Below are 25,043 nucleotides of genomic sequence, written 5' to 3' on the forward strand. Positions count from 1 at the left end.
AATTTTTAATCAGTCTTTAATCTTTCCTTTGGTTTTCGGAATGTGGAGGACAATAAACTGCAGATGCCGGTTAAAATCGAAAGCAGGCACAAAGTGCTGGAGTAACTCAGCGGGCCAGGCAGCATCTCGGGAGAGAAGGAATGGGCAACGTTTCAACTGAAGTCTGAAGAAGGATCTCGACCCGAAATGTCACCCATTCCTTCCCTCCCGAGATGCTGCCTGGCCCGCTGAGTTACTCCACATTTTGTGCCTACCTTCCTTTAGTTTTAGTTTAGTTTAGAGATACAGCGTGGAAACAGGCCCTTCGGCCCACCGAGTCCGCACTGACCGGCGATGCCCCCACACCAGCACGGTCCTGCATACGCTGAGGCCATTTACAATTTTTACTAAGCCAATTAGCCCACGAACCAGTACGTCTTTGGAGTGTGGGAAGAAATCAGAGCTTCCTGGAGAAACCCCACGCGGGTCAAGGGGAGAACGTACAAACTCCGTACAGACAGCACCCGCGGTCAGGATCGAACCCGGGTCTCTGGCGCTGTGAGGCAGCAACTCGACCGCCGTGCCACCGTGCCACATTGATGACAACAGTTAATCAGTTTTTAATCTTTCCCCAAGTTCCACATGTTAAAACAAAGATCAACGCAGCTCAAAGGACCAAGGGCCACTTGTGGAAAAAGTTTTGCCGCAGCGAGAAAGTGATCTGGAATGTGTTGTTTGCAAGGAATAGAGCCAGCAGATACAGAACTTGGAATAGAGAGGTCTTTCACCCAGGGTGGGGAATCAAAAACATGTAGGTTTATGGTGAGAGGGACAAGATTTAATAGGAACCTGAGGAGCAACTTTTCCACAAACGTGGGTGTACGGAACGAGCTGCCGGAGGAGGTAGTTGAGGCTGGTACTGTAACAGCATTTAAACGACACTTGGACAGGTACAAGGATGGGGAAGGTTTGGAGGGATATAAGTCATAGCTTGGAATCAGGCCCTTCTGCCAAACCCGTCCATGACACCAATGATGCCCCATCTAAGCTAGTCCCAACTGCCAACCTCACAAAGGCAACAGAACATGTGGATGGCACGGTGGCGCAGCAGTAGAGCTGTTGCCCCACAGCACCCAGGACCCCGGATCGAGCCACACCTCAGAAGTTCGTGTGATAGGAGCAGAATTAGGCCATTTGGCCCATCAAGTCCACTCCTCCATTCAATCATGGCTGATCTATCTTTCACTCTTAACCCCATCCTCCTGCCTTCTCCCCATAATCCCTGACACCCGTACAAATCAAGACCTCGGGTGCTGTCTGTATGGAGTTTGCACGTTCTCCCTGTGACTGCGTGGGTTTTCTCCGGGTGCTTCAGTTTCCTCCCACATTCCAAAGACGTTTTGGTTTGTAGTTTAATTGGCTTCTGTAAATTGTCCTCAGTGTGTCGGATAGAACTAACTAGCGTGTGGGTGATCACTGGTCAGTGTGGACTCGGAGGGCCGAAAGGCCTGTTTCCAGCTGCATCTCTGAAGCGAAAACTAAAGCTAATAACCAAAGACCTGTCCCGCCCAGTCATTCCTTCTTCTCCCCACTCCCATCCAGCACAAGGTACAGAAGCTTGAAAGCGCGCACCACCAGACTCGGGAACAGCTTCTTCCCCTCTGTTATCAGGCCTGTGAACAGTCCTAGGGTTCTGTCTGATTCACCTCTACCCCATTGCGGACATTGGACTTTGTCTATGGAACCGATGCGCTACAAAGCAGAGAACTGTATTCTGCACTCTGTATCTCCCCCTTTGCTCTACCTATTGTACTTCAGTTTCACTTGATTGCATCTGATCTGATTTGTTAACAGACAAAACAAAGCTTTTCACTGTACCTCAGTACACATGACAGTAATAACCCTAAACCAGTGTGAATTAAACCAGAGTGCAAAAAGTCCTTTATAAATTTTTCCGCGTGCGTTTCCTATGGGCGCTCCGGTTTCCCCCCACACTCCAAAGACGCCCAGGTTTGTAGGTGGATTGGCTTTGGCAAAGATTGTGAATCATCCCTAGTGTGTGTAGGATAGTGCTAGTGTACGAGATGATCGCTGGTCGGTGTGGACTCGGTGGGCCGAAGGTCCTGTTCCCGCGCTGTATCTCTTTGAAAAAAAGTCGATAATAAGCCATAGGTGGTCACTGTGAGAGGCTGGCAGGATAGTACGGAGTAAGGCCTAGATTAATGGCTGTCCAGGTCCCTGACATGAAAGTCACATTGCCTTAGCAACCAAGTTTTATCCACTAAATATACTCTGATTTCCAATTTCCTGCAGAATGGCTATTAAGTGAGTGTTTATGAATGTATATAAATGGTCAGGAACCAGACTGTAATGAAAATAAAGGCTTATTGAAGCGATTTCCCTACATAGGAAATCACTAGGTAGATACTGTGCGTTGCAGGCAGAAATGACCTTTGCTGTTACACCCAAATGACCTCAATTTTCTTTCTAAGGCTTCTGCGAAAATACTTTAAAATTTATGTCTTTCAGTTCCTCATAGATTTTTTTTTTCCTACTAGATGGTTTTTCCAAATGACTGTCTTCTTGCCTCTGACCTTCTGGAAACTTAATTCAAGTTTACAGTAATCAATTGTTTATACAAAAGTTCCCGATTTGGAAACAAAAGTCAGGAGAATTTCAAGATAAAATACAAATATAAAGGAACCACTCCCCGGAACGGCTACTGTTGTAAGATATATTCTTACAAACGCCGCAGTGATTATCTTATACAACAAGAAGGGGAACCATTTCCATTCCGGCTTCTAATGTCATTGGATTGTCAACATGCTCATGACACGTAAACAGAGCATCAAGATTCAACCAATGTTGGGGGAGTCCGGAAACAGGGGCCACAGTTTAAGAATAAGGGGTAGGCCATTTAGAACGGAGATGAGGAAAACATTTTCAGTCAGAGAGTTGTGAATCTGTGGAATTCTCTGCCTCAGAAGGCAGTGGAGGCCAATTCTCGGGATGCTTTCAAGAGAGAGCTGGACAGAGCTCTTAAAGACAGCGGAGTCAGGGGGTATGGGGAGAAGGCAGGAACGGGGTACTGATTGTGAATGATCAGCCATGATGTACATTGAATGGCGGTGCTGGCTCGAAGGGCTGAATGGCCTACTCCTGCACCTATTGTCTATTGTCCATGTGTAGGCAGGAACCGCAGATGCTGGTTGAAACCGAAGACAGACACATAACACTGGAGTAACTCACCGGGACAGGCAGCATCTCTGATGAGAAGGAATGGGTGACGTTTCAGGTCTCAACCCGAAACATCTGAAGAAGATCTGTGGTCTGAAGAAGGGGCTCGACCCAACACGTCACCCATTCCTTCTCTCCACAGATGCTGCCTGTCCCGCTGAGTTACTCCAGCTTTTTGTGCCTATCGTCGGCCTCCATGTATGATCTTCCAATGCAATTTTGGGCTTTGAACAGTTTTACTGTGGAACTAAAATCTTTCAAACTCTGCATGCAAACTATTCATCACACAAGCTGTCATTTTCTCTCGCTCAGGGGTGGGAAAGGAAGAGACTTTCACGACACGCATCTGAAGCGGAAATCCATTGTCAGTCGCAAGCCTTGCATAAGACCACAAGACATAGTGGCACAGCGGTAGAGTTTTAAAAACATTTTTTAGAGATACAACACGGAAACAGGCCCTTCGGCCCACCGAGTCCGCGCTGCCCAGCGATCCCCGCAAATTAACACTATCCTACCACACTAGGGACAATTTTTACATTTACCCAGTCAATTAACCTACATACCTGCACGTCTTTGGAGTGTGGGAGGAAGCCGAAGATCTCAGAGAAAACTCACGCAGGTCACGGGGAGAACGTACAAACTCCGTACAGACGGCGCCCGTAGTCAGGATCGAACCTGAGCCTCCGGCGCTGTATTCGCTGTAAGGCAGCAACTCTACCTCTGCGCCACCGTGCCGCCCTCTGGTGCTGGAAGGCAGTTGCGGCCTTACAGCACCAGAGACCCGGGTTCCATCCTGACTACGGGCGCTGTCCGTGCGGAGTTTGTACGTTCTCCCCTGCGACCTGCGTGGTTTTTCTCCGAGATCTTCAGTTTCCTCCCACACTCCAAAGACATACGGGTTTGTAGGTTAATTGGCTTGGTATAAATGTAAAATTGTCCCCAGTGTGCGTAGGATGGCGTTAGTGTGTGGGGATCGCTGGTTAGTGTGGACTCGGTGGGCCGAAGGGCCTGTTACCGCCCTGTATCTCTAAAACTAAAACAAGGGTTTATAGTCTGCTGAACAAGAGTGCCGGAGGTGTGAACATCGTGGGGATCGGTGGACTTGTGCATACCCTACGTTCCTGGGCCAGCCCCGAATATAGGGGGATGACCTGACTACTTTCCATGATGGGACATGACTTCAAAATCAAACCAATGTGGACGTCTGAAGGTGAACTGTAGACTCTAGACTCTAGTGCGGAAACAGGCCCTTCGGCCCACCGAGTCTGCACTGACCTGCGACCACTAGCACTATCCTACACACTAGGGACAATTTTACAATTTCACCGAAGCCAACTAACCTACAAATCTGTACGTTATTGGAGTGTGGGAGAAATCTGGAGCTCCCGGAGAAAACCCATGCGGTCACGGGGAGAACGTTCAAACTCCGTACAGACAGCACCTGTGGTTAGGACCGAACCCGGGTCTCTGGAGCTGTGAGACAGTAGTGCTACCTCTGTGCCACCGTGCCGCCCTGTGAAGATGTTTTTCCTTCCAAGGCACTGCTAGGGTTGGCCACCAACACACGACTGGCGGTGGGGTGAGAAAGCACAACTTTGGATCCCTTAAAGCAGCTCCTCAGCCTCACATGTCAGTGCAGCCTGGGAAAGACTTGGGAAAGACCAGCCTGGGAAAGACCTAGCCAGCTTTGTCGACTTGGTGCTTCCCAGTCCGTAACCCTGCCAGTTACACTCTCCAAACACTCGGCATGCAGGCACTTCCTAAATACAGTCAGGCAGCAAATCTGTTGGAAGTCTGAAATAAAAGTAGAAAATTCTGTTGCGCAGCGGTAGAGTTGCTGCCTCACAGCGTCAGAGACCCGGGTTCGATCCTGACTGCGGGTGCTGCCCGCACGCAGTTTGTACGTTCTCCCCGTGACCGCTCGTTATGTCATTCACGGTTGGGCAGCTTGTTCATCTGCATCGCGGGGAAAACCGATATGGTCACTGGGGGAACGTACAAACTCCGTACAGAGAAGCACCCACAGTCAGGATGGAACCCGGGTCTCTGGCGCTGCAAGCGCTGTAAGGCAGCAACTCTACCGCTGCGCCACCATCTTCATGAAGTACTCCTCTTTTACCTGGATTCTAACGGGTTAACAATTTATTATCCTGCAATTGTGTTTCCCAACATCTGCTTTTATTTCATTTCATAATTAAAAAAACCTGTTGTCTCTGCCGATTACCTAACCTCCCTGAAATGTTTCAACTGCTTGGTTAGCTGCTTATGGCTCTCTCTGTGTGAGTGGGAGCCTGTGTGTGTTGTGTTCCCCAAAGTTCACAGCTGTTAATTATAGCCGGATTATTTTTGCAAAAAGGTTATCAGTTTCAGTTTATTTTTGTCTATTCGCATTGAAGAGCAGGAACAAAACGTTAAAAAAACTCTAGGCCAATGGATTGAAGGGCGCAGAGTGACCCCTGTGTACTTTAGCTATTGTATGGACAGAGAGCTCTTGCTACCAGTAATGCCTCAATAAAATTTGATGCTTGGTTATTGACGGAAAGATATTAAAGCAAAATTCAGTCCTAATTGTGGTTTCCCACATCAATACAGAGAGCAGGACAATGCCAGTAAGCTCTGATGTCTAGAAGCTAATAGCATAAAGACCAACTCAGCAGAATAAATGCTAGCCCTGTTTACAAACACTCAATTTAAATACACTAAGTCACGGAGGCAGGCCATTCAGCCCATTGAGTCCATGCTGGCTGTTTTGTACCAATACCAATCCAGCTATTTGCTATTCCCAATAGACCCCACAGTTTATTTGTCCTTCAACTATGGAGGCATGGTGGCGCAGCGGTAGAGTTGCTGCCTTACAGTGCCTACAGCGCCAGAGACCCAGGTTCAATCCTGACTACGGGTGCTGCACTGTAAGGAGTTTGTACGTTCTCCTCGTGACCTGCGTGGGTTTCCTCCGAGATCTTCATTTTGCTCCCACACTCCAAAGACGTACAGGTTTGTAGGCTAATTGGCTTGGTATAAATGTATAATTGTTCCCAGTGTGTGTAGGACAGTGTTAATGTGCGGGGATCGCTGGTCGGGTGCAGACTCGATGGGCCGAAGGGTGTGTTTCCACGCTGTTTCTCTAAACTAAACCAAACAAAATAGTTATCCAATTCCTTTTTGAAAGCTGTTACTGAATAGAGTCAGAGTCATAGAGACATTCAGCACGGAAACAGGCCCTTCGGCCCAACATGACCAAGATGCCCTATCCACGCTAGTCCCACTTGCCCGCGTTTGGCCCATATCTTTCCAAACCATTCATATCATATCATATCATATATATACAGCCGGAAACAGGCCTTTTCGGCCCACCAAGTCCGTGCCGCCCAGCGATCCCCGTACATTAACACTATCCTACACCCACTAGGGACAATTTTTACATTTACCCAACCAATTAACCTACATACCTGTACGTCTTTGGAGTGTGGGAGGAAACCGAAGATCTCGGAGAAAACCCACGCAGGTCACGGGGAGAACGTACAAACTCCTTACAGTGCAGCACCCGTAGTCAGGATCGAACCTGAGTCTCCGGCGCTGCATTCGCTGTAAAGCAGCAACTCTACCGCTGCGCTACCGTGCCGGAACCCATGGATTCCTATCCATGTACCTGCCCAAGTACCTTTTGAAAGCTGTTATAGTACCTGCATCAACTATATCCTCTGGTAGCTCGTTCCGTACACCCACTGCCCTCTGAGTGGAAAGGTTGCCCCTCGGGTTCCTATTAAATCGTTCCCCTCTCACCTTATACATTATGCCTTCTTATTTTTGATTCCCCTCCACTGGGTGGAAGACTTTTGCATTCATCCTCTCTTTTCTAAGGTCTGTATCTGCTGGCTCTATTTCTTGCAAACAACACATTCCAGATCACAACTTGCTGCTGCAAACCTTCCCCACAGGTGGCCCTAGGTTCTTTAGACAATCAAATTGATCAGATAACGATGTGATCACCATTTGGTTCTCATCTCTTCAGCCAGTGATATCGGTTCTTCTTTGTTTACACTGTCCTGATCCTTTCATCAAATCCCCTCTACAGAAAGCAAACTGGTCCTCTCAGACAGCTGAGAGTGTCCTGGACCAGAGGGCACAGCCTCAGAATAAAAGGATGTAGCAGTAGAATGGAGATGAGGAGGAATTCCTGTAGTCCGAGAGTGGTGAATCTGCAGAATTCATTCTGCGGGTGACTGGAGGCCAAGTCATTCGGTATTTTTAAAGCGGAGATTGATTTCAAAGGCGTACAGGTTTGTAGGTTAATTGGCTTGGTATAAATGTAAATGTAAATTGTCCCCAGTGTGTGTGTTAGGATAGTGCTAATGTGCGGGGATCGCTGGTCGGCGCGGACTCGGTGGGCCAAAGGGTCCATTTCTGCGCTGTATCTCTAAATTCAACTAAACTAATTGATAGCTTCTTGATTTGTCCGGTTGTCAAAGGTTACAACCTTTGGGGAGAGGGCAGGAGAATGGAGCTGAGAGGGAAAAAGAGATCAGCCACGATCGAATGGCGGAGGAGACTTGATGGGCCGAATGGCCTAATTCTGCCCCCATGGCTTTATGGTTGAATAGTCTCATCCCACCTAACTTCAATCCCTCTGATAAATCTCCACTACACTAAAGTGTTGTGGCTGCCATTGTTGTGGATTTAAACTCTGGTTAAGAATGAACTAGAGATTTACAACAGTGTTAGGAGTCGTTTAAGCAACTCATTAAGTCAGAGTTATTTGACTCTAAGGAGAGTTGTAGAAAAAAGATTCTGCAATTCTTTTTTTCCATTTCTTTTATTTGCTTAAGAATTGCTTGCACCAATGAGTTGAGCAGGTTCCCTCATTTACAGCATGGCACATTGGTTTCAGGTGAGAGGGGGAAGATTTAATAGGAACCTGAGAGGCAACTTCTCTACACAAAGGGTGGTAGGTATATGGAACCAGAGGTCGTAGATGCAGCTCCTATCACAACATTTAAGAAACATTTGACAGGTACATGGGTGGGGTAGGTTTAGAGGGATATGGGCCAATCACAGGCAGGTGGGACTAGTGTAGATGGGACATGTTGATCGGCATGGGCAAGTTGGGCCGAAGGGCCTGTTTCCCTCTGAATCTTTTCTATCCATGTACATCCATGTACATGGTGTTTTCCACCTTCCATTTCCACATACAAAAGGCCATTGAACACATCAAGACCACACTGGCTCTATGCCAATGGTTGATGTTCAATGGTCAAAGATTGGTTTATTGTCACGTGTACCAAAGGTACAGTGAAATACATTGTATTACAAATAGATTAGTGCGGGCAATCCCAAACACATCTGCTCTCTCCCCGTACCCCTGCGAGGGCAGCACGGTGGCGCAGCGGTAGAGTTGCTGCCTTAGATTGCCAGAGACCCGGGTTTGATCCTGACTACGGGTACAGTCCGTATGGAGTTTGTATGTTCTCCCTGTGACCGCGTGAGTTTTCTCGGGGTGCTCCGGTTTCCTCCCACACTCCAAAAGACGCACAGGCTTGCACGTTAATTGGCTTCGGACAATTTGTAAATTGTCCCCTAGCATGTCGGATAATGTTAGTGGGATCATGTTAGTGTGTGGGGATCGCTGGTCGGTGCGGGTCGAAGGGCCTGTTTCCGTGCTGTATTTCCAAACTAAACTAAAAAGTCGCAAGTCCTGCTTCTTAACAAATTTCCTTTTGAAAGACCAGACTGGCCTGTTTCCACAATCATTACTGACAGTAACTTCAAGATTATAAACACAGTGCTACATAAATATGTTTATCCTCACACACCGTTGTGCCACTTTCACGTTGCTCTAAATCGGGGCTCCTTGATCCTTTCACCATCTGCTGGTGGGAACAGCATCTCTCTATTGACTCTATGTCTTAACTTCACCTGTCTCTTTGATACATGCGAGTACAGTGGTTAGTTTGTCTGGCGTGATGGAAATTGCTCTCTGACATTTATAATGTTTCTTTTTTCTCTTTTGCAATCTGTAGGTGGAATGAACTTCATGCATTGAGATCACCTCAGGAAGACCCAAGATGGCTGCCAAGCGGAAGGGCGGCCTGAAACTGAACGCTATCTGCGCCAAGCTGAGCCGCCAGGTCGTCTACGACTGCACGGAGGAGCAGGCCGAGGTAGGCCGCAAGCCTGCGGAGAGTCTCCACGGCGACGGGGCGCCCCGCGGCGAGCAGGAAGGGGAGACCGAGGGCGTCGACGGGCTGCAGGACGTCCAGAGGCTGGAGGAAGACAAGAAGAGGAGGGAGGCCATCGAGAAGTGGGTGAACGGGGAGTACACGGACGAGCACGGCGAGGAAAGGCTGGTGAAGACCGCAGACGGGACCTTCCTCTCGGCCGAAGGGGTGTACATGCTTCAGCCCAAGGGCTGCAGCGAGGAGGAGGACGTGGACGGAGCTCAGGAATCGCTGGATGGAAGCTTCGCGGACGACAGGGACTCGGAGGAAGTGGGGCCGAAGGAGGAAGGGGACAACTCCTCTAGTGAGGCCAGCATTCGTCAGCACAGCATCGCCTCCTCAGGTGAGCCCCAGAAACAGCCAGTCCATAGTGGGCTGCTCATATATTCAACCTTCTAGACTTTACAGCGCGGAAACAGGCCCAAAGTCCGAAGGCTTTAATGAAGCTCAACGATTACTATCAACATAACATGGGGCATCCTTCATCAGTCTTTAGACTTTACAGATGCAGTGTGGAAGCAGGCCCTTCGGCCCGCCGAGTCCGCACCGGCCAGTGATCGCCCTGTATATCAGCACTGTTCTACACACTAGGACTAATTTACAATTTTTACCAAACCCCATTAACCTACAAACCTGTGCATCTTTGGAGTGTGGGAGGAAACCGGAGCGCCCGGAGTAAATCCGCGCAGGTCACGGGGAGAAAATACAAACTCCGTTTAGGCAGCACCCGAAGTCAGGATGGAACCCGGGTCTCTGGCGTTGTAAGGCAGCAACTCTACCGCTGCGCCACCGTGATGCCCTAATGTGCTCAGAATGTGGGGGGATTTAGTCGGGCTTGCCAATGGAAAGAAAAAGTAAGATAAATTCCAATTGTATACCAAAAGAAAAATCCTGCCATTAATTTCCTCCTGTTATTATCAAAGATGTTGAGAGTGAGAACAAAATTCTCCATTAGCCCTCAAGACTAAAAAGACAACACAATCATGTCAACACCTCTTCAATTAAAACAGATACACAAAGTCTGAAGAAGGGTCTCGACCCGAACATCGCCCATTCCTTCTCTCCAGAGATGCTGTCTGTCCCACTGAGTTACTCCAGCATTTTGTGTCCACCGTCGAACAGGTGGCATTTTGTGTCCACCTTGTGTCAGTTCTTTCTCACACAAATACACAAAGTGTTGGAGTAACTCAGCGGGTCAGGCAGCATCTCTGGAGAACATGGACAGGTGACGTTTCGGATCGGGACACTTCCTCAGACTGATTGTAGGAGGGGAGAGAGAAATCTGGAGGAGGGGTGAGGGGCAGGACAAAGCCTGGCGAGTGATAGGTGGATACGGGTGGCAGGGGAAGGGGTTCGATAGGCAGAGAGTTGGACAGAGGCCGGGAGATGTAAGGACAGGTGTGAGATCAGGAGCTGAGGAGAGAAGAGACGTGAAATGTGATGCTGGAGGAAGGGACACAGGTGTAAGGGGATGGTGGGAAGGAGTAAAGAAAGGGGTAACGAAAGGGGAAGAGAGAGGGGGAATAGGGTAGTTATCTGAGCTGGAGAATGCAATGTTCATACTGTTGGATTGTAAGGCACCCAAGCGGAATATGAGGTGCTGCCCCTCTAGTTTGCGTTTGGCCTCATACTGACAACTCACCAACCCTGCTCCCCAACCCGCCCCCCACCCCCAGGGTTGATCAGTGTCCCTGTTGAATGTAAAAAGCTGGAGGGTGGCAACGGTGGCGCAGCAGTAGAGTTGCTGCCTTAACAGCGCCAGAGACCCAGGTTCGATCCTGACGATGGGTGCTGTGTGTACACAGTTTGTACGTTCTCCCCGTGACCTGCGTGGGTTTTCTCCAGGAAGCCCCGATTTCCTCCCGCACTCAAAAGACGTACAGGTTTGTCGGCCAATTGGCTTGGTATAAATGTAAATTGTCCCTAATGTGTGTTAGATGGTGTTAGTGTGCGGGGATCGCTGGGCGGCGCGGACTCGGCGGGCCGAAGGGCCTGTTTCCGCGCTGCGTCTCTAAACTAAACTAAACAAAACTAAACTAACATGAAGTGTCATTTGCAATCACTTTGGATGAAAACGTATAGTTGAAGGTTTCAAGTATAGCTGTGGCCAGGTCTGCTCTGCATGAAGGAATTTGCTGGCTTTAAGTGCAAAGATTAGAGTACTTCATTTAATGCTACAGTGACACTATCTACTCAATGGCCTTCTGATATAGAAATCTGGATTTATCTAAAGCCAGGGAATGACATCATCGGGAAGAAATATGATAAGGTCAAAACATTTTTACACTATTTTTAAAGTAAGATTATCTGACACTCTGTCAGAACTAATTATTCTTGCTGAATTCAAGCCTTATGAGGCCAAGAGTCTTGCACGCTCCAGACTGCACCGACCTGTGCACTTGGTCTCAGTGTCCCACGGTACAGACTTTTGGTTATTTTCGAAAGATAATCACTCAACACATTCTGAGCAGAGGCAGGAGTTTCTACTGCACTCTGTTCTCGTGCTATGCCTGATGCCATCACTGTTAGGAGCAGTCTTGTGTAGCCGAGAAATTGCAGATGCCGGTTTACACCGAAGAGAGACACCAAGTGCTGGAGTAACTCAGCGGGTCAGGCAGCATCTCTGGAGAAAAGGAATCGGTGGCCATTTGGGTCGAGACCCTTCTGCAAAAGCACCTTGAGCAGCTGGATGTTGTCCTATCCAGAAACGTCACCTATTCCTTTTCTCCAGAGATGCTGTCTGTCCCGCTGAGTTACTCCAGCTTTTTGTGTCTGTCTTCTGTGCTATGCCTGATGCCCTCACTGTTAGGAGCAGTCTTGTGGAGGAAGGAACTGTAGATGCTGGTTTATACCAAGGATAGACACAAAATGCCGGAGTAACTCAGCAGGTCGGGCAGCATCTCTGGAGAAAAGGAATAGGTGACGTTTGGGGTTTGGATAGGGTGAATGTGGAGAGGGTGTTTCCATTAGTGGGAGAGTCTAGGACGAAAGATCATAGCCTCAGAATTAAAGGACGTTCTTTTAGGAAGGAGATGAGAAATGTCTTTAGTCGGAGGGTGGCGAATCTGTGGAATTCTTTGCCACAGAAGGCTGTGGAGGCCATCAGCGGATATTTTTTAGGCAGAGAGATAGATTATTGATTAGTACAGGTATCAGAGGTTATGGGGAGAAGGCAGGAGAATGGGGTTAGGAGGGAGAGATAGATCAGCCATGATTATCGAAACATTTAAGGTTATTAAGGGGTTGGACGCGCTAGAGGCAGGAAACATGTTCCCAATGTCGGGGGAGTCCAGAACCAGGGACCAGGAAAATCTTTTTCAGTCAGAGAGTTGTAAATCTGTGGAATTCTCTGCCTCAGAAGGCAGTGGAGGCCAATTCTCTGAATGCATTCAAGATAGAGCTCTTAAGGATAGCGGAGTCAGGAGGTATGGGGAGAAGGCAGGAACGGGGTACTGATTGAGAATGATCAGCCATGATCACATTGAATGGTGGTGCTGGCTCGAAGGGCCGAATGGCCTCCTCCTGCACCTATTGTCTATTGATTGAATGGCGGAGTCGACTTGATGGGGTGAATGGCCTAATTCTACTCGTATCACTTATGAGCTTATGAAACCCATCTCTCAGACTAAAGAGGGGTCTTAACCCGAAACGTCACCTATTCATTTTCTCCAGAGGTGCTGCCTGACCCACTGAGTTGCTCCGGCATTTTGTGTCTGTCTGAGGAGCAGTCTTATTGGGTGTTGCATTCTGTCGTGCTTCTGTCTCTGTGATAATGCCGTTCCTTCAGCCTCCCATCTTTAAACAGCGGTGCAGCAGGTAGAGCCACTGCCTCAGGGCCCCAGAGACCCGGGTCTGATCCTGATCTAGGTTGTTGTCCACGTGTGGAGTTTGCACGTTCCCCCTGTGACCGCGTGGGTTTCTTCCGGGTGCTCTCCCCACGTCCCAACGATGTGCAGGTTTGTAGCTCCTTTCTAAAGCTACATCCCATCAGTTTATTCTGAGGATGTGCCCTTCGGTTCTGGACTCTGCCACTAGTGGAAACATCCTTTTTTTAGACTTTAAACTTTAGAGATACATCGCGAAAACAGGTCCTTCGGTCGCCGAGTCTACTCTGACCAACGATTGCCCCATACACTTGCATGATCCTTCACACACGGGACAATTTACAAGCTTTTCTGCCCCCAAAGCCAATTAATCTACAAACCTGTACATCTTTGGGATGTGGGAAGAAACCAGAGCACCCGGAGAAAACCCACGGGGTCACAGGGAGAATGTACAAACTCTATACAGACAGCACCCGTAGTCAGGATCGAACCCAGGTCTCTGGCGTTGTAAGGCAGCTACTCTACCGCTGCGCCACCGTGCCGCCCCATCCACATCCACTCTATCCAGGCTTGTCAGTTGGACTTTGTGCCTCTTTGTAGGGCGGGTGCTGTTGGAGAGGTCCCGTGGAGAGGTCCTGTGGAGAGGTCCAGCCACCAATGGTGTGGAGCTGCCATTTCTCCATCTCACGTCCACATTCAAGGGGACCCTGGTGTGATTGAATGGGTTGATACGGAGCTAATTGCAACGCAATATCCACAGTGTGATTTGTGCTGCTTTTGACTTGAGCACCTTACTGAGAAACCTGGGCTTTACGGTGGCGCAGCAGTAGAGATGCTGCCTTACAGCGCCAGCCGGGACAATGGGGCTCCAACAAGCTCCAGCAAAGCTCAGTGCAACCAACAGCACAACACCTCGTGCCTTGACTTGCTTCCCCTTACAGGCACTGTGGGAAATCTCCCTCACTGGGCAATATAGCCTCTTCACCAGTCAGCGTAATCTCAGATGCTCTCTCGAAGTCGTTCACGCTCACGACCACAGTATTGCTATAAATTCCCATGAATTAAAGCCTCAGTCCCCAGGGCTACCCGGATAAAAATTCACGAGTGGTTTAAAACATCGCCTTGTGTATCTTCTTTTTCATTTTGCTGAACACTTGTTCCTGTACGGTGTAAAACTGCAGGAGATAAATGTACAAAACAAGACACAAAGTGCCAGAGTAACTCAGCGGGTCAAGCAGCATCTCGGGAGAGCATGGATAGGCCATGTTTCAGGTCGGGACCTTTCTTTCGGTCCGGGAAATGTCACCGATCCATGATCTCCAGAGATGCTGCCTGACCCCACTGGATCACTCCAGCACTTTGTGTCTCTTTTGGTAAACCAGCATCTGCAGTTCCTTGTGCTTCTGGAGATGAACGTGGACATGTTGACCTGGGTGGTCATGTAACCAGTGGGATGTTTCACAGTGTCGGCACGTGGTGCAGCGGTAGAGTTGCTGCCTTACAGCGCCGGAGACCCGGGTTTGATCCACACTACAGGTGCCGTTTGCATGTTCTCCCTGTGACCGCATGGGTTTTATCCGGGTGCTCTTGTTTTCCCTCACATTGCAAAGAGGTGCAGGTTTCTAGGTTAATTGGCTGCTGTAAACTGTCCCTAGAGTGTAGAGTAGAACTAGTGTGGATGGGTGAACATTGGTCGACACAGACTCGGTGGACCAAGGGGTCTATCTATTTCCATGCTGAATCTCAAAACGAACCTACATTTAACCTGTTTCCGTATTTAGAAACTCAACTAAATTCAACCAAAGTTATTGAGATAGTGGTAATGGCAGCTGACCATAGCTAGATCACAAAGCAGACATGAACTTTTTGAATGGGAGAATAGCATGGGGAAGAGGGCCGAATGGCCTCCCTCTGTGTTTAAGTTGTAGTAGCGATTATGAGAGATAGTAAGATGCAACTGGCCTGCAAAGAAAACCTGTCACAGTCTGAAGAAGGGTTCTGACCCTATTCCTTTTCTCCAGGGATGCTGCCTGTCCCGCTGAGTTACTCCAGCATTTTGTCCCTATCTTTGGTGTGAACCAGCATCTCCAGTTCCTTCCTACACATTTTGTCCACCAGCCCAATTGTGTTTCATTAATTATTTTTAGAAAGACACGACTTCTGTTGCCCTTGAGAAGGTGATGGGCAGTTGCCTTCTTGAAACGCGGCCTATCCTTTTGGTGAAGGGGGCTCCCTTTAGGCTTCAGAGATCCAGCACGGAAACAGGCCCACCGAGTGTGCGGCAATCAGTCATCATCCCGTACACTAACACTGTCCTACACACGAGGGACAATTTACAATTTTACCGAAGCCAATTAACCTGCGAACCTGCACGTATTTGTTGTGTGGGAGGAAACCAGACAGAGAGAACGTGCAAACTCCGTGCAGACAGCACCCGCAGACAGGATGGAACCCGGGTCTCTGGCGCGGTGAGGCAGCAACTCTACCGCTGCGCCACCGTGCCGGCCTAACTCAACTACTAAAGGAGCTCCCATTTGGGGCGAGTTACCGGATTTAACCGCCGCGGCGGTGAAGATCTGGCGGTATCTCTCCAGGCCAGGGCGTCGCACTGGCAGAGAGACCGAAGGGCACCTTCCCGAGACAAAACCCAAGGAGCCGCACAAACTCACAAAAACTAAACTGCAAAGCAAACAATTCCTTTGCTTTATTAGTCAGAGTAGGAGTTATCAGAAAGAGAGAGAATGGAAACCCCCTCCACTCAATATTGCCCCTCAAAATGTGCTCTTATATAACAAGTTAGTCAATAAAGACTAGACACCAGCAGAGGAGATGACTTTGTACATATTAAGTGGGGCTCTGAGTCAAATACCTTTATGAAAACTTTGTTTAATGTACTGAGAAGCCATTGACTAGAACATTTAGTGAAATTGATTTTCCTGACATTGATGAACTCCCTTTATTTTGCCCCTATATTAATTACTTTTTACAAATTAATTTAGCAGTCGTAAAACTTAAGAGCTGTGCAGAATGTTCCTGAAATGTTTAACTCTTCGCTGCCCCTCGTCTTCCCTCCCAGCAGGGGAAGCCTCCACTCTCCACGACTACGCGGCCTCCACCATGAACGAGTTCCTGGGGATGTTCGGCTACGACGACCAAAACGTGCGGGACGAGCTGGCGAAGAAGATCAGCTTCGACAAGTTGAACGCCTCTACCTCAGAGCCCTTCCCCGCCTCCTCTCCGGGCGAGGACCCCCTGGCCAGGCGAGCTCGCAACTCCAAGTACGAGGCGTGCATTCGCAAACTCAAGGCCGGCGAGCAGCTCCCCCGGCCGCTCCCCAGCGCCAAGGTCGAGGAGCCGGCGCCGCGGGGGCCGCTGCCGGGGAAGGAGGCCCACCCGGCGGGGGTCCAGGACATTCCGCTGCGCCGCGAAGTGAAGATAACGCCCATCCCCTGCCTGCCCGGACTCCTGCCCCAGGTCCAGGGCCTTGCCCCCAGGGCCTCTAAGTACGACTACTTCATCCAGAAGCTGAAGACGGGAGAGAGCATCAGGCCACAGAACGGCAACACCTACAAGCGGCCGTCCAAGTACGACCTGGAGAACGTCAAGTACCTGCACCTCTTCCGGCCCGGCGAAGGGGACCCCGACATGGGGGGCGCCATCGCCTTCAAGACCGGCAAGGTGGGCCGCCCCTCCAAGTACGACGTCAAGAACATCCAGAAGCTGGCGGTGGTGAAGGCCCCCACCAACACGGCAGCCGCCCCGCTCTCGGGCACCACCTGCCCCCCGCCCACCGGCTCCCACTCACCCGCCTCTGTCGGCTTCGGCGGCCCCGACCTCCTCAAGTCCAGCTTCTCCCGCACCGACTCCATCACCACCGGGACCGTCTCCACCGCCAAGTAAGAGCTCTCATTCCATCGCCCGTCTTGGTCTCACCAGGAGGCACGGCGGCAGATTTGCTGCCTCACTGCGCCAGACACCCGGGTACGATCCTGACCTCGGGCGCTGTCTGTGTGGAGTTTGCACGTTCTCCCCGTAACCAGCGCGGGATTCCTCCGGGTGCTCCGGTTTCCTCCCACATCCCAAAGACGTGCGAGTTTATAGGATAATTGGCTGGTGTAAATTGTCCTCAGTGTGAAAGGCAGAACTAGTGTACAGGTGATCATTTGGCAGTGTGGTGTAGAACTACTGTACAGGTGATCATTTGGCAGTGTGGTGTAGAACTAGAGAACAGGTGAACATTGGGCAGCGTGGTGTGGAACTAGTGTACAGGTGACCATTGTGCAGCGTGGTGTAGAACTAGTGTACAGGTGGGCAGCGTGGTGTAGAACTAGTGTACAGGTGGGCAGTGTGGTGTAGAACTAGTGTACAGGTGGGCAGTGTGGTGTAGAACTAGTGTACAGGTGACCATTGTGCAGCGTGCTGTAGAACTAGTGTACAGGTGGGCAGTGTGGTGTAGAACTAGTGAACAGGTGGGCAGCGTGGTGTAGAACTAGTGTACAGGTGGGCAGTGTGGTGTAGAACTAGTGTACAGGTGATCATTGGGTAGCGTGGTGTAGAACTAGTGTACAGGTGGGCAGCGTGGTGTGGAACTAGTGTACAGGTGATCATTGTGCAGTGTGGTGGGCTGAAGGGCCTGTTTCCACGCTGTATGTCTAATCTAAACTAAGTTGGGAGGCAAACTATGAAGGGGGTGAATCTGTTGCTTTGAAGTTGGGGACACAATTCCCGTCGCCCTGGTTACCCGGACGGAGTGCAGAGAGGGTGCATCTCCCAGAGTGACGAATGGGGGCCATCGGGGGGGAGGGGGGAGGTGTGAAAGTCCATGGGGGCAACGGGATCCAGAAAGACAGGCTTGCATTTCTGTGGCGACGTGCACATTCTCCAAGAGTCAAGAGTGTTTTATTGTCATGTGTCCCAGATGGAACAATGACGTTCGTACTTGCAGCAGGGCAACAGCATATGTAAACAGCGTACACTGTTCCAGACCACTGAATAGCCCAAGGAGTGAGGGCACTGTGTAACGATGGAGTTTGCACACAGCAAGATCTCACAGACATGCAGAGCCCACACTGTTTCATTGACATTGGCTGAGAGCTGGGAATTGACCAGGATATTAGACCAACTGAGCACTAAGCCACCAAGAACTGAGGGGCACCCGGCTTGTGGGGAGGGGGTGGGGGGGAGATGGTGGGGGGAGGGGGGAGGCGTAGAAGGGATGAGCACTTTTTGTAACTTTGTCGGCACCTATGCAGTGACTCTTTGGTGTACGTTGTATGCAGAGACAAAGACTTTCACTGTAGCTAGGTATGCATGACAATGAAGAATCGTTATCATCATCATCAATTCCCTCTGATCTTCCTCGAAACAGTCCCATCCACGAGAGGGCAGACAGTTTGACATCACACCCAAAGGTGGCAATGTAGACGCTGAGATGTTCCCGCTGGTGGGAGAGTAAGACCATAAGACATATGAGCAGAATTAGGCCATTCAGCCCATCGAGTCTCCTCCGCCATTCAATCATGGCTGATCTATCTTTCCCTCTCAACTCCATTCTCCTGCCTTCTCCCCATAACCCCTGACACCCGTATTAATCAAGAACCTGTCAATCTACGCTTTCAAAATGACTTGCCTTCCACAACCATCAGTGGCAATGAATTCCACAGATTCACCACCCTCTGGCTAAAGAAATTCCTCCTCATCTCCATTCTAAAGGTACGTCCTTTTATTCTGAGGCTGTGCCCTCTGGTCCCAGACTCTCCCACTAGTGGAAACATCCTCCCCACATCCACTCTTATTATCTCTTGCCTTTCTTTACCCGGCACGTTTCAATGTGATATCCCTTCATTCTCTGAGAATCTCAAAGAAGTGGACTTGGTTAAAAGATTACTTTAGTTTAGTTTAGAGATACAGCGTGGAAACAGGCCTTCCGTCCACCGGGTCTGCGCCGACCAGCGATCCCCGCACATTAACACTATCCCGCACACGCCAGGGATCATTTTTACATTTACCAAGCCAATTAACCTACAAACCTGTACGTCTTTGGAGTGTGGGAGGAAACCGAAGATCTCGGAGAAAACCCACGCAGGTCACGGGGAGAACGTACAAACTCCGTACAGACAGCACCCGTAGTCGGGATCAAACCAGGGTCTCCGGCGCGGCGTACGCTGTAAGGCAGCAACTCTACCGCTCTGCCATTGCCCTAGGGGGCAATGATTCAAAACTGAGTCACGTAGGGATCTGACCTGGCAGAGAGGGTGGTGAATCTTTGGAATCCTCTACCCCATGGAGTGGTGGAGGCTGGATCGCAGGGGCATCGAACGAGGATGTAGATATGTTTTTGAAAGGTCAAGGAATTCAGGGCTCTGAAGAACTGGTACTAGAGAGGAGCTGAGATCTGGGTCATATCAGCCAGTGGTGTGAGGAGTCAGAGAGCCAACGCCTGTTTTTTGTCTTCTTAAAGGATAACACCATCTTAGTCACATTCCCTCCAGTGTAACATTGGAGTAGGAGCACTGGTGCTTATGGTGGGAGGGAGATTGGAATGATGGTTTTTGTGCTACAATGGCAGGTTATTGGCACATGTGCGTAGGTACAGTGAGATTTATTTTTGCATTATTCAGTAACAATACATAGTTACATTCATACAAGTACAAGTGTAAGAATAGAAACATACAAACACATAACATAGGTGCAGGAGGAGGCCATTTGGCCCTTCGAGCCAGCACCGCCATTCATTGTGATCATGGCTGATCATCTACAATCAGTAACCCGTGCCTGCCTTCTCCCCATACCCCTTGATTCCACTAGCCCCTAGAGCTCTATCTAACTCTCTTTTAAATTCATCCAGTGAATTGGCCTCCACTGCCCTTTGTGGCAGAGTATTCCACAAATTCACAACTCTCTGGGTGAAAATGTTTTTTCTCATCTCCGTTTTAAATGGCCTCCCCTTTATTCTTAGATTGTGGCCCTTGGTTCTGGACTCCCCCAACATTGGGAACATTTTTCCTGCATCTTGCTTGTCCAGTCCTTTTATAATTTTATATGTTTCTATAAGATCCCCTCTCATTCTTCTAAATTCCAGTGTATACAAGTCCAGTCTTTCGAAACTTTCCTCAAATGAGAGTCCCATCATCCCGGGGATTAACCTCGTGAACCTACGCTGCACTGCCTCAATAGCAAGGATGTCCTTCCTCAAATTAGAAGACCCAAAACTACACACAATACTCCAGATGTGGTCTCACCAGAGCCCTGTACAACTGTCGAAGGACCTCTTTACTCCTATTCTCAAATCCTCTTGTTATGAAGGCCAACATGCCATTAGCTTTCTTCACTGCCTGCTGTACCTGCATGTTTACTTTCAGTGACTGGTGTACAAAGACACCCAGGTCTCGTTGCACTTCCCTTTTTCCTAATAGTAGATAACACTGAGGCAGTGCACAAGGGTTTCTGATGCCATCTTATCCCCTCAAGTTTCAAAGTTAGGTGGGATAACCCTACAATAGAACTCTGCGTAATGTTGTGGAACAGAGGGATCTAGGAGTATAGGTCTATAGTTTGTTTAAAGTGGCATCACAGTAGATAGGGTGGTCAAAAAGGCTTTTAGCACATTGGCCTTCATCAGTCAGTGTATTGAGTGCAGAAGTTGGAAGGTCATGTTGGAGTTGTATAAGATGTTGGTGAGGCCACATCTAGAGCATTGTGTTCAGTTCTGGGCACCATGTTATAGGAAAGATGATGTCAAGCTGGAAAGGGTGCTGAGAAGATTTAGGAGGATGTTGCCAGGACTCGAGGGCCTGAGCTATAAGTAGAGGTTGAGCAGGGTGGGACTCTATTCCTTGGAGCGCAGGAGGATGAAGGGTGATCTTATAGAGATGCATAAAATCATGTGAGGAATAGATCGGGCAAATCTCTTGCCCAAAGTAGGGGAATCGAGAACCAGAGGGCATAGGTTTAAGGTGAGGGGGGACAGATTTGATAGGAACCTGAGGGGTGACTTTTTCACACAAAGGGTGGTGGGTGTGTGGAACGAGCTGCCAGAGGCTGGGACTATCGTAATGTTTAAGAAACATTTAGACGGGTACATGGATAGGACAGGTTTATAGGGATATGGGCCAAACGCAGGCTGGTGGGACCAGTGTAGATGGGGTATGTTGGCCTGTGTGGGCAAGTTGGGCCGAAGAGCCTGTTTCCATGCCGTAGACCCGATGACTCTATGACTATACGTCTTCACAAGGTGATGAATCCAAGTTAAACTAAGCATTGAAACAATGAGCAAAGGTGATACCAGGGGAGTGCAAGCTAACATCAATATCTGGGCTTCCAGCTATCCCGAGTCAGGGAGTGGGAATGTGACAGCGGGCAGGCGGGTGAGAGCCACCAGTGTGATCATCAGCGTGGACAGTAAACAAAGGTGTGCACCAATAACTTGTACAACATCAGTGAGTGTATGCGTCACTGCGCAAAATAATTTCAATCATATTGTATTCAAAATGAATGAGCCTATTATGCTGGAAATTGGTTTTCATCTCGAAGCACAGAGTCCATTTTATTTTAGGCTGCGCTCTGATTACATTAATAATGATCTTAACCTTTCCACGCGGGCACGGGGAGGCAGGTTGATCCTGCCGTTCTCTCCATTTGTTCAGGTGCAACTTTACTGGCTGCGTTTCTGTGCAGCGCTCTTGATTATTCCATTAATGCGAGGCAGGGAAAATAAATAGACCAAACAGACGGGGACGGAAGAATGTTCCCATCTCCACAGCGCCCTGACTTGACGTCCCTAAATTGCTCTGCATCCCTTTTGTGAAATGTAGCCTCTGCTGTAGGGAATGTCACAGGGCATGGAGCAGCCAAAGACACAGTGGCACGGTGGCGCAGCGGTAGAGTCGCTGCCTTGCAGCGCCAACAGCGCCAGAGTCCCGGGTTCGATCCTGACAGCAGGTGCTGTCCGTACGGAGTTTGTACGTTCTCCCCGTGACCTCACGGGTTTTCTCCAAGATCTTTGGTTTCCTCCCACACTCCAAAGATGTACAGGTTTTCTTAGGTTGATTGGCTTGGTATAAATGTGAATTGTCCCCAGGATAGTATTTAGTGTACGGGGATCGCTGGTCAGTGCGGACTCGGTGGGCCGAAGGGCCTGTTTCCGTGCTGTATCGCTAAACTAAACTGAACTAAACACACAGCAAGATCCCATGATCAGATCAGCTACAGAATGGGGCAGAGAAATGGCAGATGGAGGTTGATCCGAGCAAGTATGAGGTGTTTGGGAGGTCAAATGTAAGGGAAAAATATATACAATTAACGGCACGACCCTTAACAGCATTAGCCATTGTCACGTGTACCGAGGTGCAGTGAAAAACTTTTGTTGCGTGCTAACTAATCAGCGGAAAGACAATACGTGATGACAATCGAGCCGTCCACAGTGTACAGAGACACGGTAAAGGGAATAACGTGAATAATGTTTAGTGCCAAATAAAGCCAGTAAAGTCCAATCAACGATAGTCGATAGGTCTCCAGTGAGGTAGACAACAGCTCAGGCCTATTCTCCAGTTGTGGTACTATGGTTCAGTTGCCTGATAACAGTTGGGAAGAAACATTGATGTGCAGAGGGATATTGGGGTCCAAGTCCATAACTTCCTTGAAAGTGGCAACACAAGTAGATAAGAGTGGTGAAGAAGGCATATGGTATGCTTACTTTCATAGTTCAGGACATTGAGTAGAAGAGTCAGGAAGTCATGATGCAGCTTGACAGGTCTTCATTTACGTTAGGCATTCTTGGAGTATTACGTGCAGTCCCATTACAGGAAGGATGTGGAAGCTTTGGAAAGGATGCAGAGGAGGATTAGAGAGTAATAGCTCCAGGGGGAGGTTGGTCAGCCAGATTGTATTCTCAGGAATGCCAGAGGTTGCGGAGAGACCTGATAGATGTACATCAAATTACGAGAGGCATAGACAGGGTGGACAGTCAAAATCTTTTGAAAAATCAAATACTAGCAAGCATAGCTTTAAGGTGAAAGGGGTAAAGTTTAAAGGAGATGCCTGGGGCAGGTTGTTTACACAGAGGGTGGTGGGTGTCTGGAAAGAGCGTTGCCAAGAGTGGTGGTTGAAGCAAATACCGAAGATGGGCGGCACGGTGGCGCAGCGGTAGAGTTGCTGCCTTACAGCGAATGCAGCGCCGGAGACTCAGGGGCGCCGTCTGTACAGAGTTTGTACGTTCTCCCCGTGACCGCGTGGGTTTTCTCCATGATCTTCGGTTTGCTCCCACACTCCAAAGACGTACAGGTTTGTAGGTTAATTGGCTTGGTAAATGTAAAAATTGTCCCTAGTGTGTGTAGGATAATGTTGATGTGCGGGGATCGCTGGGCGGCGCGGACCCGGTGGGCTGAAGGGCCTGTTTCCGCACTGTATCTCTAAACTAAACTAAACTAAACATTGATGGCATTTAAAAGACTTTTGGATAGGTACAAGGATATGCAGGGAATGGGGAGATATGGATTATGTGCAGGCAGATGTGATGGTCTTGGAACACAGACATTGTGGGCCACGTTTGTGCTGCATGTTCTATGGTCCATGTTTGTTCTGCTGATGTTGATTGAAGGATTAAAATGGATCAGGACAGAGCTCAGCGTCCCCTGCTCTTCCTCGAGGATCTCTCCAAGTCCACCGGGCAAGAGAGGGATTTAATATTCCACCCAAAAGGCAAGCCTTCATCCTGTGGTGGAACATCAGGCCAGATGTAGTGTTCAGGTCTCTGGACTGGGAGTTGTGGAGAGACTTTGCCCGAGTCTCAACCAGCATCGTTAACTCAGCTCATCTCTCCACAGCCGCTGCCTGACCGGCTGAGGATTTCCAGCACTCTCGGTTTTCATTTCAGATTTCAGTCAGCTGCAGTATTTTGCTGCTTTTGGACTTTAGACTTCACAGATACAGTGCGGAAACAAGCCCTTCAACCCACAGAGCCCACGCCGACCAGCGATCATCCCATGCACGAAGACTACCCTACACACCAGGGACTGTTTTATCAAAGCCAATTAACCTACAAACCCGCATGTCTTTGGAGTGTGGGAGGAAACTAGAGCACCTGGAGAAAACCACCGTGATCACACTCCGAACAAACTCTGTACAGACAGCATCCGTAGTCAGGATCAAACCCGGGTCTCTGGCGATGTAAGGCAGCAGTTCTACCGCTGCGCCACCGTGCCACCGACTGGGCTGTTGTCCTTAGTTATGCAGTGGGTTTCTGAAACATAAAGGAAATGCTTAAATAGGGACGTTTCGAGTTATATTCCACGTGAGGCTGCTGGCTTGAGTAGGTAACACAAGAACATCAGAGTTGTGCATGGGCCTGGTGTACCCTGGCCAAGCCTGGCGATACCTGTCACTTGTAGATTGGGTCAGGCATCAACAAAATTATAAATTGCAGAATCACGGAATTGTTACGGGATGTAAGAAGGCCACTTGGCCTATCAAGTCTATGCTAGCTCTATGTGAGAGAAGGAACTGCAGATGTTGGTTTACACCGAAGATAGACCTAAATGCTGGAGTAACTCAGCGGGACAGGCAGCATTTCTGGAGAGAAGGAATCGATGAGGTTTTGGGTCGAGACCCTTCTTCGGATTGAGTTTCTCTAAGTCTAAGAAGGGTGTCCACCCGAAACGTCACCTGTACATTTTCTCGTGAGATGCTGCCTGTCCCGCTGAGTTACTCCAGCCTTTTGTGTCTGCCTTAGCTCCATGTGAGAATAATCCATCCAGTCCCCAACTCCATGGCTTTGCAGTTCCTTTTCTCT

At 49.2% G+C, this 25,043-nt stretch overlaps 1 protein-coding gene across 1 annotated transcript in view; it reads left to right on the top strand.

Annotated features, from left to right (window-relative positions):
- Positions 1-8,086: 8,086 nt before the first annotated feature.
- The window catches only part of casz1 (castor zinc finger 1), a 112,576-nt gene continuing 95,619 nt past the window's right edge, over positions 8,087-25,043 (top strand). The window contains exons 1-3 of the mRNA XM_078425025.1: positions 8,087-8,104; positions 9,258-9,774; positions 16,335-17,151. Coding sequence (XP_078281151.1) covers positions 8,087-8,104; positions 9,258-9,774; positions 16,335-17,151 — 1,352 coding nt within the window. The remainder of the gene's footprint in view (positions 8,105-9,257; positions 9,775-16,334; positions 17,152-25,043) is intronic.

Source organism: Rhinoraja longicauda, chromosome 30, assembly GCF_053455715.1.
Source record: "Rhinoraja longicauda isolate Sanriku21f chromosome 30, sRhiLon1.1, whole genome shotgun sequence".
NCBI classification, from domain to species: domain Eukaryota; kingdom Metazoa; phylum Chordata; class Chondrichthyes; order Rajiformes; family Arhynchobatidae; genus Rhinoraja; species Rhinoraja longicauda.